This window comes from Rhineura floridana, chromosome 5 (genome assembly GCF_030035675.1).
Source record: "Rhineura floridana isolate rRhiFlo1 chromosome 5, rRhiFlo1.hap2, whole genome shotgun sequence".
Taxonomy (NCBI): Eukaryota; Metazoa; Chordata; class Lepidosauria; order Squamata; family Rhineuridae; genus Rhineura; species Rhineura floridana.
The window spans coordinates 172,887,020-172,908,384 of NC_084484.1; the positions used below are offsets into that span (position 1 = coordinate 172,887,020).

Consider the following 21,365-nt stretch of genomic DNA (forward strand, 5'->3'; position numbering starts at 1 on the left):
TTCCTGTCAATGATTCATAGCAGCCATATCCTCACCCAGAGTGTTCTCCTTTTATTTATCTTTGCAGTGATGGCTGGGCGGACAGGTACGATGTGACAGACGGCTACCAGCGCGAGGCTGATGGTGGAATAACAATCAAGCTTCAGTCTCCAGATGTGAAATGGTTTGATGATTATTACCTGCAGCTTCAGCCAGAAACCAATCACCGAAACCCATGGTTTCAGGAATTTTGGCAACACCGTTTCCAGTGCCGGATGAAGGGGTCCCCTCAGGAGAATATGAAATTCAATAAGACCTGCAGCCGTAAGCATCTTAATTCTTACATGTCTATTTATTTGAAATCACTGACGTCCAAGCCGTTAATTGCTTCTGGGATTATGAGAATTGGAGAAATCAATGTCAGGATGAAGGTATGGTGCCAGTAACTTGGGGCAAACTCAGATAACCATTTCAATCGGTAACAAACAGGTTGAACATAGTTTATGTTTTTCTAGTATTTTTTTAATATTCTAGAATTAGCAAAAATGTGTATTTTATCTTGGTTTTACCTTTGATGGCCTCAGGCTGTAAAAAAAATCTGTAAAATAAATATATAAATAAAAGTAAGTAGTAGTAGTAATTATTATTTATTAGATGTATTAGTTGCTTGTTACCCAGAGGTCTCCAAGCAACTTCAGCACTGTTAAAAATAAAAACAAATGTATCACACTATAAAAACACAACAGTAAAACAACAAAACAATAGCACCCCCAAACAGCCACAGGAAGCTTTGGCAGCATACCGATAAAAGACATCAGTTCAGTCTATCAAATTCCTAAGTCTTTCCTAAGATGTCAAGGAAGGCACCAGATGGACCTCACTGGGGAGCTTATCCCCCAGATGGGGAGCCACAACTGAAAAGGCCCTCTAGCTAAATTTTCTACACATCTTTCTGGTCCTTCAAGACAATCATGATAAATATAACAGATCAACATACGTCAAGATCATATAAACCAGGATTCTATTCAAGAACTCTCCTGATAGCCATAGGTGACTAGGAATTTCATTCAGGTGAGTGGAGTTGCATGGTTGAGGAGGGATAGGTCGCCCCATCTTTCCTTGCCAGCCAGCTTGGTTTCCAGGCAAGCTGCAAAAGAAGAAACGTCTCTTTCTCCATGAGCAGCACAAAAAACAATGCAAAAGGAAGAACTGAGTGATGAACCTTCCATTCTCATCAGACTCGCTTGTAAGAATCATGTTCTTTTTTTTAACTAACCTGCTAAAAGGGCCAACCCAATGCACTTTGCTACCTGAGGTGGACCGTCAAATACCACCCAGCTGTTGCTCCCTCTGGCATTACCTTCCCCAATGGTGTAATGGCAATGACTGCCTCACTGCTCTTCCTCTTTTCTCCCCCGCCCAGTCCTGATGGTGCAGTCATCACACCCTCACCCTCAGTGCCTCGCTCTAAAAAAGGCATAGAGTAAGGCACCACAGTGATTGGGTGAGATGGCCTTGGAGAGTCCCATTTTTTTTTAAAAAAAATTCCTGCTGTGCCAAAGTGATGACTGTGCAAGTGCTCTTTGGGGACACCTTGCCTCATTCTGAGGAAGGAACCTAGGCATGATCCCGTAGGCTCCTTCCTCAGATTTAGGCATGGGGGGGGGAACAATATGGCCTCAGAGACCCCCAGCCATAAAAACACTCTTGGCCACATTCCTATGGCAGCAAATAATGTTTAAAGTTTAACAGTGAACTTGGGGAAGCTCCTCATCCCTGCTGCAGACAATCATTGGAGGGGCTAACGTTCTTCAGCCGTGTCGGGGCTGGGCTTATTGCCTAGTTGACCTACTATGGGCTGGAGATTTTGTAGCAGAGTTGGGGACTGGGCAGGAACATCTTTGCTCCCCCAGCAGCTTCTGCATCTGCCACCTGAGCCAGGGGCTGTGAGAGGCACAAGCAGCAACAGCCACCCAGTGAGGAAGTCCTGGCCTGTGTGTGACTAACACCCCTGTTCACCATCTAGGACAAGGGACTCAGCTGCAGAATGGCATTTGTCGGAACTTTGGAGAACTGGGGAGGAAAACACCTTTTCTCTTCTGCAGTGATGGTTATATCACGGTCTATGTTACTGCATTTTAAATGTATTGTAAGTTTGGTATATATTGCAGCAGAGTGCAGAAATGAATAGTCTGGTAAAACTGGTAGCTGAAAGCATAAAGAAACTTAAGGTGTATTACTACTGGGAAATAAAGTCATTTTGAGTACATGCATATAACTTCTTGACAGTAAGGGCAGTTCGGCAATGGAACCGACTGCCTAGGGAGGTGGTGGGATCCCCTTCGCTGGATGTCTTCAAGCAGAGGCTGGACAGCTATCTGCGGGAGATGCTCTAGCTGTGGATTTCCCGCTGTGAGCAGGGAGTTGGACTCGATGGCCTACAGGGCCCCTTCCAACTCTATGATTCTATGATTCTATATGCGTGGCCATGGTAGAGCCATGAGGCTCACACTCACAGGCAATATCTCTGACTGACTAGAAAGGAAGAGGAAGGAAGTGAAGCCTGAAAAACAAACAAGTAATAACTAAAGAAGGAATCAGCAAGGGAAGAATCAGTTGCCTTTCTGACTATCCTCACTCCAGTTCAGGTTACTTGTTACAAGTGTTGATGATTTGCTCCCAACAGTAGGCAGGGTATAAATACTCACAAATAAATAAATAATCCTCCAAATATGGCGTCAGGCATGGGGATTCGTCAGATATACTATCTCCATTCTCCCTCACATGATTCTGCACCAGTGGCATCACTCCCATTTTCCCTTTTTGTTGTGAATATTTAGCTTTTAAAAAAATAGGAGAAAAGGGAAACCCATATGCCTCCAACCATCCAGTCCCTATTGTCTTTAGCTGTACCTGGCACATCAGTTTCCCTATTTAGTCTCCGTTTTCGCCTTTTGAAGAGGTCTCATAACAATTTTCAGTGTGGGTTCCTAAAGCTGGCATTCTTCAGGGGCCTGCGGCCTTGCTTGACTCTCCAGAATTTAAATCTTGGAGAGATCAGTGGATGTGCCATCCCAATGTAGATGCATGCACATAAACACTAAGACATCATGCAGCACTGCTCTGCCTGCCATTCACACACTGCAACTTCTGAGGTGCATCTTGAATTGGTAATAGCCTGTTGTAGGACAATTATGTTTTTCCAATAAATTTTTAACCAAAAGAACAGTTGCTTTCCTGGCTTTTAAACTTGTGGGATGCAGGCCATCTCTATGCCATAAATTAACATGACATACAGAAGCTCTTGCAGAACCCTCATTGCTGTGCAGTGGAGAGTCAGCCATGTATCCTTGGTACATGATGCAGTGATACTCTATGAGTGTGTTTCTATGAAATGGTTGAGGGTATGGAGAATTGACAGATGGCAAAGAAGGCATCAGTTTCTCAACCTCTAATAGTGGCAGAGCAAGAGGTGCATGATTTGAAGAGGTGCAGATTTCCCCAGTCACAGCAATTGTAGGTACTCTTGGATGAAACAGATTATCTTGACCTATTCCAATTTGGTGTCAGCCTGGTTATGGGACTGAATCGGCCTTGGTCGCCCTGATGGATGAGTTTTAGCGGGAGAAGGAGAGGGGGAGTGTGACCCTGTTATTCTTACTTGGTATCTCAGTGGCTTTTAATACCATTGACCATGGTATCCTTCTGAGCTGACTTGGTGAGATAGGTATCGGAGACTGTTTTACAGTGGTTCTGATCCTATCTCCAGGGTCGTTTTTAGAGAATAGAAATGACTGATTGTCTTTTGGCCCCCTGGCAGTTGTCCTGTGGGGTGCCGTACGGTACCATCTTGTCCCCCATGCTGTTTAACATCTATATGAAGCCCTTGGGAGTGGTCATCAGGAGATTTGGGGAGAGGTGTCAGCAGTACACTAACAATACCCAGCTCTGTTTCTCTGTAACATCTGAATCGAGAGAGGCCGTGCAAGCCCTGGACCGCTGCCTGGACTCGGTGGTGGGCAGGATGAGGGCCAATAAACTGAGCCTGAATCCTAGCAAGACGGGGGCGCTGTGGGTTGGTGGTTCCCAAGTTCAGATAATTGCTCAGTTGCCTTCTTTGGATGGGATTGTACTCCCTCTGAAAGAGCAGGTCCGTAGTCTGGGGGTGCTCCTGGATCCATCTTTGTCACTAGAGGCCCAGGTGAACTCAGTGGCTAGGAGTGCTTTTTACCAGCTTCAGCTGGTAAGACAGCTGCGGCCATTTCTGGACTGGGATAGCCTGACCACAGTTGTCCACACACTGGTAACCGCCAGCTGGATTTCTGTGATGAGCACTATGTGGGGCTGCACTTGAGGGTGGTCTGGAAGCTGCAGCTGGTGCAAAACGTGGTGGCGAGACTGCTCACTGGGCATCTTATCAGTAGGTCTGTACCACACAGTATAGGAAGCAGACCTTTAGTGTAGTGGCATCTACCCTTTGGAATGCCCTCCCCTTAAATTTGGACGGGCACCATCTCTGTTATCTTTTCAGTGCCTACTGAAGTCCTTCCTCTTTCAACAAGCCTTTTAACTAGAGACCATATCCCAGTCTGCATCTGTGCTGGAATTACTTTTCAAAATGTTTTTAAAGCTTTTTCAAAACAGATGTTTTTAAAGATGTTTTGTTTTAATGCGTTTTTAAAGATATTTTGCTTTAATATATTTTAAAGTCTGTTTTGAAGATGTTTTAGAGTGTTTTTTGTTTGCCACCCTGGGCTCCTACTGGGAGGAAGGGTGGGATATAAAACAAACAAACAAACAAAAGATAATTAGGGACGTTGGGAGAATTCTACCATGACCAGGATGTTCAACTATGGAAGTACTCCTGCTCAGATGTTACCTCAAAAACAATGTTGTGGAGTTGGAAAATTTTCAGGAAAGGACAAACAAAATGCTTAAGGAGATTAGGGGAGGAAAGATCTGTCCATTTCAGTTCTCTCAGATTCTCATTTTTCCCCGTCTTAAATTCAGTTCTCCACATTTCTGCAGCAGTTTGCATTTAAAACAAAAAAACCACCCTCATGAAAATCATTCAGCATTGTTTCTTATAAACGCATTTTGTATGCAGCTTTGACTAACGTACACATCTTTGCAACATAACATAATGCATTTTTGCATGTTATTTTCACTAATATATTCATTTTTATGTACACTTTCCCATAATACATGTGTTTTTGTAAACATGGTAAACATTGTAAACATAGGTTGGAGAACTGCATTGCGTAATTTGGTTATGTATTAATTCCAAAGGATGGTTGTGTTTTGGTTCTCATATTGTTTCAGAAAGTACAAATTTGATAGATTCTGCTTTAAATGTGGACTGAATCGCATTTCTCTCCCATCCCTAAAGGGGATGGAGCACTCCCCTGTAAGGGGTTTTTCAGGTTAGAGAAAAGCTGAGCAAGAGGAGACATTATAGAAGTGTATAAAATTATGCATGGTGTGGAGAAAGTGGACAGAGAAATGTTTTTATCCCTCTCTCATGATACTAGAACCTGGGGATATCCAATGACACATCGATACTGATATGTTTATGTATTTATTTTAGTCTGTTGCGGTTTAAATTGTTTTAAAATTGTTTTAATTACTTGTTTTTAAGTCTTTTATTGATAATTTTAATATATTTGTAAACTGCTTAGAGGGTTTTTTTTTTACGATCAAGCAGCATATACATTTTAAAAATAAATGAAATAAATAAATGAAGCTGAATTTGCTCCCACACAAGGCCACCAACTTAGATAGCTTTAAAAGAGGGTTAGAAATTCATGGCAGATACAGCTGATCTGAACAGGGTGGTTCATGACAGATGCTCTTGGAGGTCACTGTTCATAGGGTCGCCATAAGTCATAGTCGACTTGGAGGCACATAACAACAACAACACAGCTGTCAGTGGCTACTAGCCATGATGACTAAGTGCTACCTCCACTGGTGGAGGCAGTATGCCCTTGGTTGGTTGGTTGGTTGGTTGGTTGGTTGGTTGGTTGGGTTTATTTATATGCCACCTTTCCACAGTGACCTGTGCCCAAAGTTGTTTACAACAAACACTCAAAATAAAAGCACTGGGGTAGGGGAGAGAAGTCAGTTTACAAAACATAGCAATACATTCAAATAAGACAAAAGTAAACAATTTAGCAAACATAAAATAAATTCAATACTACAAAAGAAATAATCTAAACTTAAATACATAAGTACAATGCCAGTTGCTGGGAATCACAAGTGGGGAGAGTGCTGTTGTGGTCGATCCTGTGTTTGAGAACAGGATGCTGGACTAGATGGGCCATTGGCTTGATCCAGCAGGCTCTTCTTATGTTCTTATGCTAAAGAGTGAGAACAAGTGAGGCTGGCGCACACCCACACCCAAAACACAACATGCCCTCACTTGAGCATGCATGGTTATAATCATGATCATACACCATAGGGAGCTGCCTTATACTGAGTGAGATCATTGATCCAGGTAGCTTGGCATTGTCTGTATTGACAGTGGCTCTTCACGGGTTCGGACAAGGGACATTCCCAGTCATGCCTGGAAGTGCTGAGGACTGAAAGTAAGACCTTTTGCCCAGAGCTTGGAAACATTATTTTTTTGAACTACAACTCCCATCAGCCCCAGCCAGCATGGCCACTGGATTGGGCTGATGGGAGTTGTAGTTCAAAAAAGTAACTTTTCCGAGCTCTGCTTTTGCCTGCAACCTACCACTGAGCTATGGCCCTTCCCCAGTTGTGCATAGCCTATCACCCGCCAAATCAAACCCACCCCATTGGCCATTGATGGTAGTTCATTCAGATTTTGAATAAATCTCCCTGTGTTGCTGCCTGCTGGGAATGCATCATCATTCCAGGGCAAGGCTCAAATGGCAGCATCCAGATTATTTCTTCTTAGAAGTTTTAGTCATACTTAATTCAAACATTTGCTGCTTCCTCCTCTAAGTACATTGATTTTCTGCCCAGCTGAAGCACTGCTGAGAGGGAGATGTTTTCAGAGTTATCCAACTTGATTCTAAGTGCTTTCAGTTCCATGTCACAGGACAACTCGGGTCAGCCATACGGACTTATAAAAAGCAGATAAAAGCAATGCATAGCTCCATGGAAGGAAGTAAAGGAATGCATTCTGGGTAAACGTGTGTGTGTGTGTTTGTGTGTGTTGATTTTTAAAGCATTAAACAGCACTTCAGAGAGGCTTTCCCCTGGGTCCAGGTAGAGATGGGCGGGAAATTCAATTTGGTTTGCCTTTCAGGCTGAATCTATCAAATTCGCACTTTCCAAAACAATATGAGAATTGAAACAATTATTTGAATTTTGCAATGCAGTTTGCTAACCAAAAAACGTTTACGAAAATGCATATGTTGGGGTTAAATGTGCATTAAAATGAATATCTGTGTCAAAATGAATATCTGTGTCATCTGTGTCTGGAGCGAGGTGTCAGCAGTATGTTGACGATACCCAGCTCTATTTCTCTGTAACATCTGAATTGGGAGAGGCCGTCCTGGACCGCTGCCTGGACTCGGTGGTGGGTGGAATGAGGGCCAATAAACTGAGGTTTAATAAAAAACCATAAAAATGATACACCAAAAAGAGTGAACGTTATTGTGTTTTCTTTTTATTTCTTTCTTCATGAAAAACCTTTTCTTCATAAAAAAGCCCAACGCTTTTCGGCTCTCTCTTAATTAGCCTTCGTCAGGGGACTTCACTTTTCCTTTTCACGTCTCTTTCTAACTATTATTCACCTTGCTCTAACTCTGAAATATGTAGACCTTATGCTTCCATGTCCATATCATGATTATGTAATTAAAACACTCTCATAAAACCATAGAATCATAGACCAGTAGAGTTGGAAGGGGCCTTTAAAGCCATCGAGTCCAACCCCCTGCTCAGTGCAAGAATCCAACTGAAAGCATATCTGACGTTTGGCTTTGCAGCTGCCTCTGGAATGCCTCCAGTGATTGAGAGCCCACCACCTCCCTAGGTCATTGGTTCCATTGTTGTACTGCTCTAGCACTGAAGAAGTTTTTCCTGAAATGTGGCTTCCTGTATCTTGACCCGATTATTCCATGTCCTGCACTCTGGGATAATTGAGAAGAGGTCCTGGTCCTCCTCTGTGTGACAACCTTTAAAGTACTTGAAGAGTGCTATCGTATCTCCCCCTGTCGAGCCCAGGGTGATCTGGGGGGAGGAGACACGACCAACCACTCTCTGATTCCCTCAGGAAATTCGCCTGCTCACGTGAAGACCCTTCCCTTGCCAAGCGCCCCAGGAGAGCCATTGGAGCAAGACCTCGCATGTGCGCCAACTCCACCCCTCCCCAGGATTCCTTGTCTGGCCCTTCAAACACGTCCCAACCAGAAACATCTCTGCCCCCTTCAATGGAGCCAGCACCTGAGGAGTCTAGACTGTCTGATGAGCAGACAGTCACCTCGTGCGTGCCGCCAAGAAAAGACCCTTGGCCAGAGGGAGGTCCTGTGCAGGAGTCAGAGATTACAGGTGAAAACCTTTCCTGCTTAAGCCCGCACCCCCCTGATGAGGGTGCTGAGTCAACTCCCCTTATAAGCTGCAGAGTAAGCCTGAGTAGTCTAGTTAAGGATTACAGTGAGCTAGTTAGCGAAATCTACGAGACGCCTTGCCTTCGATGTTACTCTAATAAAACAGGAATTAATTCCAGTCTCGCCTCTGTTTCATGATTCTCACTCTGGGCAGGACAGCCCCCAATCTTCCCTTCTCAGTCTTCTCTTGGGCAGTATTTGGTATGTCAGTCAATACAGTATCACAGTTTAAGCAGCACAGCAAGAAGGGCACAAGAGGCAGGACCTACTAATCTACTAACCCTGAAGGCTATGTTTTACCTCCACCTTCGGAGGCAGTATGCTTCTGAATACCATTTCCACAGGAATGGAGAGTGCTGTTGTGCTCAGGTCTTATTGTGGCCTTCCCATAGACATCCGATTGGCCACTGTGATGCTGAACTAGATGGGCCACTGGCCTGATCCAGCACGGCCCTTCTTATGTTCATATGACCTTGTAGCCCTTCAGAAGGACCAAATTAAGAAGCAGAACATATATGTGGAAAAAAGGGAGTCACCGAATGCTGAGGATGTATGGAGAAGGCATCTGTGAGTCCTAATGGCTGTACGCTACCCAGTGGTGGTTGGTGCCTATTGGGGCTCGTGAGGCAGAAGGCAGGGAGCTCTACAGGAGGTGCAGCCAGAGCCAACGATAAGCAAAGCCAACAAATTCTACTTTTGTCTCCATCCTTCTCCCTGCTGAGTTCTACAAGGGCAACACTGAGACTTAAGGTGGTGTAGGAGAAAGCTGTCAGCCGGCCCTGGACTGGTTATAAGTCAGAAGGCAAGTAGGCGTGGGCTGGCTGAGGGCAGACATTTGGTGGAACAGCGCCTCCACTGGTACTATCTGAGGCTATGGTCTGAAGGCACATGAGGCCAGCTCCCTGCTGAAGATAAACAGGGGCAGGTCTGGTCAGTGCCTGGATGGGAGACCACCTGGGAACCATATGTAAGCCCCCTTGGGTTTCTATCATGAAAAGAAAAGGTGGGCTATAAATAAGTAAATATTTTATTTGAACTGTACTGTTCCTCTTCCACTCTATGTTGTCGAACTGTGTTTTATTGTAATATGATCTGTTTTTTTAATACGTATTTTGTATCTTCTTTTTATATCTGTTTAGTTGTCGTAGCCTATGGCTCTGAACAATAAAGACTTCATTCATTCATTCATTCATTAAATAAATAAATACTATCTCAAATACTGGAGGCAGTATGCCTCTGAATACCAGTTGCTGAGAATCACAAGTGTTGAGAGGGCTATTGAGCCCAGATTTTACCTGTGGGTGTTTCATAGGCATCTGATTGGCCACTTTGAGAACAGGATGCTGGACTACATGGACCTTTGGCTTGTTCCAGCAAGCCTCTTCTTATGTTCAACTTTGGTCAAATTTGCAATGATATTTTACAAGCCAAGTTTGTTTCTCTGTCATCCAAGTTATACGGCCTGACAAATAAGCCTAGTTTTGGAAAGCACAGGTTTGCAGCTCATCTACATCTCTGGTAGTGGCTGGCTTCTGTGAAGTGTGAAATAATCCCATCTCAATTTAACTCTCATTCACTTGAGCTTGAATTGTCTTTATAAAAAGCTATCACCAGGCCATCTGCAAAACTACACAGCACAAATCCCAATAGGTCAAAATCATCCTACAAATAAAAATAAAATTGAAGTGAACTGTATGTAATAAAACAGATGCATATATATATATTAAAAGCTGCTAATGTTGTTACTGGAACAAGTTAAACTCCTGTTAAACGACTAGCATAATTAATTACACTTAATTTTGAGGATGAATACTTTGTTAAAAGTTTTGCATATTGCAACATAATCTACTGTCCAGTGTTCCACTTAATTTCAGTTAGAATAGATTTTTAGTGCAATCTTTTCTCATAGCTACTATGCTGATTATTTTTAAATAGGAGGAGATATTACCGGAACAAAAAGGTAATATGACTCTTCCTTCCTTCCTTCCTTGTAGGTTTCTGATTCTCTCTAAATAACAAATGTCCCCTTCTCTTGAACATTTAGTAAAGATATCTAAATATATGTTTTTCACATTGTATTTATTTTTTATTATCTTTATATCCCACCTTCTCTCCAAGGAGCTCAAGGTGGCATACATACTCCTCTCCGTCCCTGTTTTATCCTCACAACAGCCCTGTGAGGTAGGTTAGGCTGAGAGACAGTGACTGGCCCAAGGTCACCCAGCAAGCTTCGTGGCTGTGTGGGGATTTGTACCTCGGCCTCCCAGGTCGCAGTTCAACACTCTACCTGGCTCTCACATGCTAATGGGGGGACCTTCCAGTGAAAGGTAGTGATACGTGAGGAATTTTTTCATTGTGAATTCCCATATGATCTGATGTGATCCTCACTTCTCAAACTAAGGTGCATACTGGAGCCCAGTTATCCTTCAGATTTTGCAAATATTCTGAAATTAGAGGTACCAAAATGCATATTAAAATGCACATGTAATTTGAGGGAAAATACCTTTATAAGTGCATATTTAAATGCAAATTGTCATGAGGATTTTAAAAAACAGGAACCCATAGAATTAAGTGGGAACAGAGTGGAATTATTCCAATCTCATCACTCCAGCGTGTGTGCATTGTGGCATTTTCATGTAGGTTCAAATCTATTGTGTGCTAAATTATTTTTTTCTTTTAAGAACATAAGAGCCTTGCTGGATCAGGCCAGTGGCACATCTAGTCCAGCATCCTGTTCTCAAGTGGCCAACCAAATGCCTGGGGGAAGCCTGTAAGCAGGGCCTGAGCGCAAGAGCACTGTCCCCTCCTGCGGTTTCCAGCAACTGCTATTAAGAAGCAAAGCATTAAACCTCTTCTTTCTCTCGCTCTCTCCATTCATAATTATAACTATTTAAACAATGCACATAGGGGGCACAGTGGCACACTGGCCCCACCTTCAGCATCCACACACTGCTCACTCATAAGAACATAAGAAGAGCCTGCTGGATCAGGCCACTAGCCCATCTAGTCCAGCATCCTGTTCTCACAGTGGCCATCCAGGTGCCTGGGAGAAGCCTGCAAGCAGGACCCGAGTGCAAGAATACTCTCCCCTCCTGAGGCTTCCGGCAACTGGTTTTCAGAAGCATGCTGCCTCTGACTAGGGTGGCACAGCACAGCCATCATGGCTAGTAGCCATTGATAGCCCTGTTCTCCATGAATTTGTCTAATCTTCTTTTAAAGCCATCCAAGCTGGTGGCCATTACTGCATCTTGTGGGAGCAAATTCCATAGTTTAACTATGCGCTGAGTAAAGAAGTACTTCCTTTTGTCTGTCCTGAATCTTCCAACATTCAGCTTCTTTGAATGTCCACGAGTTCTAGTATTATGAGAGAGGGAGAAGAACTTTTCTCTATCCACTTCTCAATGCCATGCATAATTTTATACACTTCTATCATGTCTCCTCTGACCTGCCTTTTCTCTAAACTAAAAAGTCCCAAATGCTGCATCCTTTCCTCGTAAGGGAGTCGCTCCATCCCCTTGATCATTCTGGTTGCCCTCTTCTGAACCTTTTCCAACTCTATAATATCCTTTTTGAGTTGAGGCGACCAGAACTGTACACAGTATCCCAAATGCGGCTGCACCATAGATTTATACAACGGCATTATGATATTGGCTGTTTTATTTTCAATACCTTTCCTAATTATCCCTAGCATGGAATTTGCCTTTTTCACAGCTGCCGCACACTGGGTCAACATTTTCATCGTGCTGTCCACCACAACCCCGAGGTCTCTCTCCTGGTGGGTCACCGCCAGTTCAGACCCCATGAGCGTATATGTGAAATTAAGATTTTTTGCTCCAATGTGCATAATTTTATACTTGTTTATATTGAATTGCATTTGCCATTTTCCCGCCCATTCACTGTTTGGAGAGGTCTTTTTGGAGCTCTTCGCAATCCCTTTTTGTTTTAACAACCCTGAACAATTTAGTGTCGTCAGCAAACTTGGCCACTTCACTGCTCACTCCAAATTCTAGGTCATTAATGAACAAGTTGAAAAGTACAGGTCCCAATACGATCCTTGAGGGACTCCACTTTCTACAGCCCTCCATTGGGAGAACTGTCTGTTTATTCCTACTCTCTGCTTTCTGCTTCTTAACCAATTCCTTATCCACAAGAGGACCTCTCCTCTTATTCCATGACCGCTAAGCTTCCTCAGAAGTCTTTGGTGAGGTACCTTGTCAAACGCTTTTTGAAGTCTAAGTACACTATGTCCACTGGATCACCTCTATATGCTTGTTGACACTCTCAAAGAATTCTAATAGGTTACTGAGACAGGACTTTCCCTTGCAGAAGCCATGCTGGCTCTGCTTCAGCAAGGCTTGTTCTTCTATGTGCTTAGTTAATCTAGCTTTAATCATACTTTCTACCAGTTTTCCAGGGACAGAAGTTAAGCTAACTGGCCTGTCATTTCCAGGATCCCCTCTGGATCCCTTTTTGAATATTGGCGTTACATTTGCCACTTTCCAGTGGAAGAGGACCCGAGGGACAAGTTACATATTTTAGTTAGCAGATCAGCAATTTCACATTTGAGTTCTTTGAGAACTCTCGGGTGGATGCCCTCCGGGCCTGGTGATTTGTCAGTTTTTATATTGTCCATTAAGCCTAGAACTTCCTCTCTTGTTACCACTATTTGTCTCAGTTCCTCAGAATCCCTTCCTGCAAGTGTTAGTTCAGGTTCAGGGATCTGCCCTATATCTTCCACTGTGAAGACAGATGCAAAGAATTCATTTAGCTTCTCTGCAATCTCCTTATCGTTCTTTAGTACCCCTTTGACTCCCTTATCATCCAAGGGTCCAATCGCCTCCCTAGATGGTCTCCTGCTTTGAATGTATTTATAGCATTTTTAGTTGTTGGTTTTTATGTTCTTAGCAATGTGCTCCTCAAATTCTTTTTTAGCATCCCTTATTGTCTTCTTGCATTTCTTTTGCCAGAGTTTGTGTTCTTTTTTATTTTCTTCATTCGGACAAGACTTCCATTTTCTGAAGGAAGACTTTTTGCCTCTAAGAGTTTCCTTGACTTTGCTCGTTAACCATGCTGGCATCTTCTTGGCCCTGGCGGTACCTTTTCTGATTTGCGGTATGCACTCCAGTTGAGCTTCTAATATAGTGTTTTTAAACAACTTCCAAGCATTTTCGAGTGATGTGACCCTCTGGACTTTGTTTTTCAGCTTTCTTTTTACCAATCCCCTCATTTTTGTGAAGTTTCCTCTTTTGAAGTCAAATGTGACCATGTTGGATTTTCTTGGCAATTGGCCATTGACATGTATGTTTAATTTAATAGCACTATGGTCACTGCTCCCAATCGGTTCGACAACACTTCTCGCACCAGGTCCCGGTCCCCACTGAGGATTAAGTCCAGGGTTGCCGTCCCTCTGGTCAGTTCCATGACCAACTGGTCTAGGGCATAGTCATTTAGAATATCTAGAAATTGTGGCCAGTCTATGTCCGGGTGGTTGAAGTCACCCATTACTACCACATTTCCTAGTTTGGATGCTTCCTCAATTTCATATCTCATCTCAAGGTCTCCCTGAGCATTTTGATCAGGGGGACGATAGATCGTTCCCAGTATTAAATCCCTCCTGGGGCATGGTATCACCACCCACACCCATTCTGTGGAGGAGTCTGCCTCTTTTGGGGTTTCGAGCTTGCTGGATTCAATGCCTTCTTTCACGTATAGAGCGACTCCGCCACCAATACGTCCTTCCCTGTCCTTCCGATATAGTTTATATCCAGGGATAACCGTATCCCGCTGGTTTTCTCCATTCCACCAGGTCTCTGTTATGCTCACTATATCAATGCTCTTCTCTAAGACCAAGCACTCCAGTTCTCCCATCTTGGTTCGGAGGCTCCTAGCATTTAGCGTAGAGGCACTTGTAAGCAGTGTCTCTCTTCAAGTGTCTTTGGCACTTGTGGTTTGGCCTGTGGTAATTTTGCCCTTCTGAATTTATATCCTGTGCCCCTGCTCTCTCAATGCCTACTTCTAGGCCAACCCCTTTTAAAATTTCATCATTTCTTTGGTCTTTATCCCAGGGGGGAGGTTTATTCCGAACTGGACTTTTCTCAGTTCCTGTCGGGTTTCCCCCCTCAGTCAGTTTAAAAGCTGCTCTGCTACCTTTTTAATTTTAAGTGCCAGCAGTCTGGTTCCACTCCAGCAGTCTGGTTCCACTCCACCCTCGACCTTCCCCTGTTTAGCAAGAAGGTCTGAAGAGAGACACTAAGTGCATTCAGGTGAATTTGCCTTCTGTGTCAGCAAGTCCCCTGTCATGGGAATGCTGCAAAGGGCATTCAGCCAAACTAGGGATGTGGGGGAAATGCGATTCAGTTCACGTTTGAGGGTGTACTTACCTAATCTGCACTTTCTGAAACAATACGAGTACCAAAATACAGCCATCCCCTGGAATGTGCACTTCTCCCAGTTTTGTAATGCTGTTCTCTAGCCAAATACTGGGTACAACAATGCATATATGCGTGAAAATAGTAGGCATATGGGCATTACATTGGGATGAATAGCGTACAAAGATGCGTTCGACCATGGGAAACTGCTTTGCAGAAATGTGTATATGAGGTAAAATTGCCTACAAAAATGTGTACGTTAGGAGAAATTTGGACTAAAATGCTAATGAGTTTTTATGAGGGTTTTTAAAAAAAATCACAAACTGATGTGGAAATGTGGAGAACTGAACTTAAGACTGGGAAACTGAAACAGAAACTCACAGATTCACCCGTCCGTAAACTGAATGCCCTTAGAATCCCCATTCAGGCCTTCTGATTCAGCATGGGAAGGTCAGAAGTGGAACCAGGAGGTACAGGGATGTGGGGGCCGGCCAGCATTCATGCTACGCACCCCCTATGATTGTAACAGAGTAAAAATAACACCCGGATAAAGCTTCTCTCTGCTTCCTCCTCCAAATCAATGCTTGTTTTAATTGGTTGGTCACATTTAGATCTTGCCTTTCCTGCATGGCGCCCAAAGGAGTATCCAAAGGGTTCTTGACTATACTTTACAGAATTGGGTGGTACCACTTCAGAGGACTGTACCACTTCAGAGGGCAAATAGGGTGTATTTCAGGGAGGAGTTAGACTGAACGCTTACACACTCAAGACACCCTGCCTCAGAGAGAGGGTTTTCTAAGTCCTTCATTCTACCGCCAACCTGACAGGCCACTTTAACGGACACAGGAAGCATTAGTACAACCCACCCCTTGCATCCTGAGGTGGAAGAGCATTTGATTCTGTTGATTGTATGAACTGGCTCTGGCTCTTGAAATGTAGGCAGTTGCTGTCCCTTTAAATAGCTGCGTTGACAGGGAGAAGTTTGGATTTTATAGCTTTCACATCAGGGCTTCAACAGCGTCAAGCTCCCCTCCTGGGCCATGACTCACTGGTAGAGCATTTGCCTGAAGAAGGTCCCTGATTCAATCTCTGGCTTCTGCAGACAGGGCTGGGAATGTCTCCTGCCTGAAAACCTGGAGAGCCACAGAGTAGACCAAGCATAGGGAACTTTGGCCCATCACATATTTGCTGAACTACAGTTCCCACCATCCCTTGCCATTGGCCATGCTTGCTGGGGCTGATGGGAGTTGTAGTTCGCCAACATCTGGAGGGCCAGAGGTTCCCCACACCTGGTGTAGACAATACTGAGCTAGAGGGACCAATGGTCTGATTCATTTTCCTCTGTTCTCCTTCATACCGTGTAAAATTGGCAGACGTTTAGCTTGCCATAGCAGCTGTTGGGAGTGAGGAGGGTGGCTGTGTAGAACCCTGCAGTACTCTTGATATATGAATGCCTTGATTTTGAATTAGCGTGCCTCCCATTGATATGAAGCGGCATCTGTCTGTGCAAGGTAGCGTTCCATTGCAGAGCAACTGCAAAGGCACATTTTGCTGCTGACACCTTTGTTAGTTTGAAAAAGTACTGCAGCAAAGCCACTCTTTGCAATTGTCCATAAAACAAATTAATGGGCTGTGTGTGTGTGTATGTGTTTTTTCAATGCCTCTTGGAGGAACAGGATGGCCTTCTGCAAAACACAAGCTCCGTTTGCCACAGAGATTTTGCATCTTCCCCAAACAAAAGAGTGGGAAAACGGTATGGTAAAATTTCTAGTGCAACCCCTCAGCCCTTGTTCAGCAGCCCATAGAGCTCCTGCTCAGTCCCAAAACTCTGTCCTTTCTCTTGTACAGCTCCAAATGCTTGGAACTCCTTCCTAGAACATCTGCATGATGCTACCTCTCTTATGTCCTTCAAAACTCACTTTTGGATCATGATGGCACAACTCCCTGCAACCTTCCACAACCTGGTGCCCTCCAGATGTTGATGGGCTCCAATTCCCATCAGCCCCAGTCAGTGTGGTCAATGAACAGGGATGATGGGAGCTGTAGTCCAAAACAACTGGAGGGCACCAGGTTGGAAAAGCCTGCCCTACTGTAAACTAACTATAAGCATGGACAACATATTCTTTCCCTGTATAATATACAGTATCCCATGGCCATTTCTCGCCCCTTCCTGTTTCCTGTGTTAAATAATTGTTCCATCTATTACCGATGTTCAGGCTGTGCGTGCCATTGGTTTTGTAGCCAAAATGGATATGCACAACAGGAAAGGATAAGCAGGCTTAACTCTAAATATTGGGAGTGAGGGTGGGGAATAGTCCAATGAGGATTGAGCATGCTCAGTAACCATGGAATGTTGAGTATCTTCTAGCGATGGGCTCCATTTCTACAGTAATAGGATTTGCCATCAGGTTATTATTTCTGATATTCTCTATCTTTGTGGAGAGAATTTTGAAATACCAACTCTCCGTGTCTGATTTCTGATTCATTTTTCTTCTATTTTCTGATTCTTTTTTTAAAAAAGAAAATGCTTTGACATCATCGATAGTGTGAGGACTTCCGGGAAGGGTGACTTCGCTTGTGCCTGCTTTTGAGACGGGCTCCCGCCTCAAAAGAAGCTTATTCAGATATAAATCAGTCAGAACATTTTTTTTTTGACTGATGAAATTTCTCCCGGGCAGGGAGAAACGTAGAGATCAACCTCAAAAGTCTGTTTTTGTTGGGAGGACTGGATTTCATTAATTTATGAGAAAAGATCCAGCCAGCAATGCCGGACGGACTTCCGAACAAGCTCTATCTGATTAATGCGATACGTTTATCTTTTCTTCAAAGAGAAAACGGACTAACAGGCAAGCACCCTTCTTTCTATTATTTTTTTTACTTGGTTTAAATTGTTGCAGCAAAAAGAGATTTGTCAAATGAATCAGCTTTAAAGAACTTCTGGGTGAGCTATAACTCTTCTCTGTTATTCACGAAATTAACAGCTTATCTCTGTTTCTATTGCAAAAAGCTGTCCTGGAAGTGCATTCTAAAGATATAAACAGAAGAGGGATTTCTATTCCGAGGAACATTATATTGTCTGGGACTATTCTCTTTTTGGTCTATTTTATTTTGACGAATCTGCTTCTTCACGATGCCACTAACTGTTTTGATGCTGGGAACTAAATTTGTTTTGTGTTCTTGAACATAGAGAGATAAGGCAGGCTGCTCTGTTTATACTGTGATGTCATCAAGCCTGGAATATTAACCCAATTGTTGCTGAAATAAGAAGTGGTTCTTCTTTATTTTTGTTTTGTTTTGTTTTCGTGGTTTTAAAAATGGCAATCAAGAAAGTGGCTGAGAATCTGGAAGTAATTATGTTTCAGAAAATAATGGATGAGATTGAGATAACGAAACAAACCCTGCGACAGGGCAGTAAGGAGCTGAAAATTGAACTGAGCAAAATGACGCAGGAGCTTAAAGAAATAGGGGATCCTGTGAGAGAGGAGAATGAGATCAGAGATGAGAAAAGAAAAAATAAAGGGAAGATACAAGCCCTGGAGATTGGAACAAATGTGGAATTGGAAAAAGATCTGGAGTTTATGGATATTAGAAATAAAATCTACTGTTTGGAATTGAACGTTATCTCTGAAGAAATTAATGAAGATATTAGAGATAAAGTTATCAATGGCTTGGATAATCTTCTGGACTGGAATGACGTGATGGAGCTTGATATAGAGAAAATCTATGGAATTAACTGCAGCCATGTGACAATGGAAAAACTCTCAAGAGATGAGCCAGTGCATTTTGTAAAAAAGAAGAACAGAGATATGACTTTACAACAATATTTCAGCAACTTATTCAGAATTGATGGCAAGAAAATATTTGGGATAGAGGAAATTCCCATCAGACTCTTATTATATGACTATGGTTATGACAGCAAGATTATTATGGAATACTGATAATGGAAGATTGGACACTGAAATTACTGGACTTAACAGGACTATTGAAGATGGAAGATGGAATTAATAGGGATAATGGAATAATGGCTATTGAAATTATTGGACCTAACAGATTTTGATGAGATGGATTAATCGATATGTTTATTTGGACTATGGCTATGACAATAAGATTATTATTATTATTAACGAGATGGATTAATTGACATGTTTATTTGGAGAAAAATTGATAGATATATTTCTTAAAGAATTGAAACCTCTCTTTGACTTTTTGTGGAAAGAATAAAGTAATGTTTATGAGATTTGATTATTAATTAAGATAACTACTGGAGGAAAGTGATTTTATAATATAATTTAAGAGACAGGATTGTTATATATTGTAGACCTATAACTGATTTGATCTGCGACAAATGGGAAGTCAACATTTTATTTTTTTGTTTAATCATTTTTGTTTTGTTTTGTTTTTTGTCTTTGAATGTTTTATGATTTTGTTTTGTATGTTTTATGAAAATTTGAATAAAAATTATTGTAAAAAAAAAGATAGTGTGAGTGACAATCTTTATGGATCTACTTTCTATGTGAGCTCTTCAAACATATATTTCCTTTCACTGATGTCAATGAAGTGTCAATTGTTACTGACAGACAGAAAGCAGCAGGGGGAATGAGGTGTTGATTGTAAGCAGCAGGGAGGAAGACACTGACTTGATTATCTGCCTTAATCTGCTCTACAACACACTTAAAAAGGAATGTAAACAGGGAATAATTAACAGTATTCAGAATAAGGATCAATACCAGTGGAGACTCATGAATAAATAACAATTATAATATCGATAATTCTCTGCAAAACAAAAAAAAAATCAGAGGAGATTGGAAAAATGAAAAGGTATCAGAGGAAAAAGGAATCAGATCATTAACGACCACCAGGGGACCACACTTAAAAACTAAATGCAGAAAAGGAAAGGATTCCAACACTAGTGTCGTCTGGGGAAGCAGAAGAAACAGAACAGAGTGGCTCTTCTTAAAGATAAGCATGACAAATCATGTCCTGACCTGAGCCTTGTGAGCTTTGCTGGCATCCCTAGATTGCTCCATTTCAAACAGCACATGGGGGGAAGTTTAACATTTTTGAATGCTGCCCTATGCTTTTTTGCTTTAAAAAAAACTCCATGCAGATAGAACCCTAGCAACAAATGCAAATTGCTGAATGAGAGTGTTTCTCCCTGATGAGCTACTTCTCTATTTCCAGGGAGTTTGTTTGTGGTACAGGGAGTAGCATTCAAAAGTGGTATCCCTCACCTACAGTCTGTTGTGGTTTAGTCCACTCAGCCACCTCCACATTCTGCTACCAAATTGCCACCTCACTCTGCTTCAATCTTAATTACACCCTTGCCCCTGCTCAGAAATAGAGTCAGTGTGAGCTTCGTCCCATTTAACCCACCCTGCACCGTCAACCACCAAGGTATGTATGTATATGTCTATATATGGATGTAAACACACTGCTTAATTACCAAAGTTTCTAAAAAAGGTTTCTACAAAAAATATACAATTACAAGATGAATTAAAATTAATCATAAAAACTTTCATATAAATTATCACAAGGTGGCATACAGATTACAAACATACTATTCCCCCATCTCTACCCCACATAGAGCAGATGGCAATAATCAAGCCTTGAGGTTATCAGTGCATGAATCGCTGTAGCCAGGCTACCCCTGTTCAAGAATGGTGGTAGTTGGCATACCAGCTGTAGCTTATAAAAAGCACTTCTAGCCACTGAACCACTGCTTTTGCTCCAAGCCCAAAAATTAGTAGGAGGAAGAGAATGCCCTTGGGGGTTGCCTAGCAACTGGTTCTGGGATGCTGAGCTGCAGGAAGAGAATGGAAAGCATGGGAAGTTCTGAGAAGTAGCAGAGGAGGCTGACATTTGACAAGGCTAATTTCTGGAGGGCTGCAAAAAAAAAGGGCCGAGTAATAGCATGGCAAGTTGTGAAGCAAGACACAATGGGGAATTGTGAGGTCTTGGAAGGTAAATGAGCAGATGCCCTAAAGGTTATTAGTGCCAACCAGCAATAAATATACCCTGAACATAATAGGAACTGATAAAGGAGGAGATATAAGAAGTCATTTAAAAGCCATAGAGGAAATATATGTATGAGGGGGAAGGGGGAGGGGGAATGTGGTGATGTGGAAATCACACATTGCACTGAGAAGGGAAATCATTTCATTTCTAAGCAATTTTGGAAAATGTAGCTTGAAGTGGGGAGGTCTTCAAAAGGATACTGCCATTTTTAAAACAGAAATTGTGCTGCATATTCACCTTTGCCTTGCTCCACTGACCCTTTCAGGGCTCTGTTGATTATCATTCTTGTTTATAGAGCACTATGTACATGGTATTTTGCAAAGAACAGGTATGGTAGGTCCTGATCTCAAGGGCTTATAATCTAAAATAGACACAGAGAAAGACTACAGAAGAGAGAGGGAGGGAAATGGAGGCAGGAGTAGGCAAG

At 42.6% G+C, this 21,365-nt stretch overlaps 1 protein-coding gene across 4 annotated transcripts in view; it reads left to right on the plus strand.

The window, feature by feature from the left end:
• The window catches only part of GRM5 (glutamate metabotropic receptor 5), a 313,504-nt gene that overhangs the window by 236,909 nt on the left and 55,230 nt on the right, over positions 1–21,365 (plus strand). For all 4 annotated transcript variants that reach the window (XM_061628880.1, XM_061628881.1, XM_061628878.1 and 1 more), the window contains exon 3: positions 68–303. In XM_061628880.1, coding sequence (XP_061484864.1) covers positions 68–303 — 236 coding nt within the window. The remainder of the gene's footprint in view (positions 1–67; positions 304–21,365) is intronic.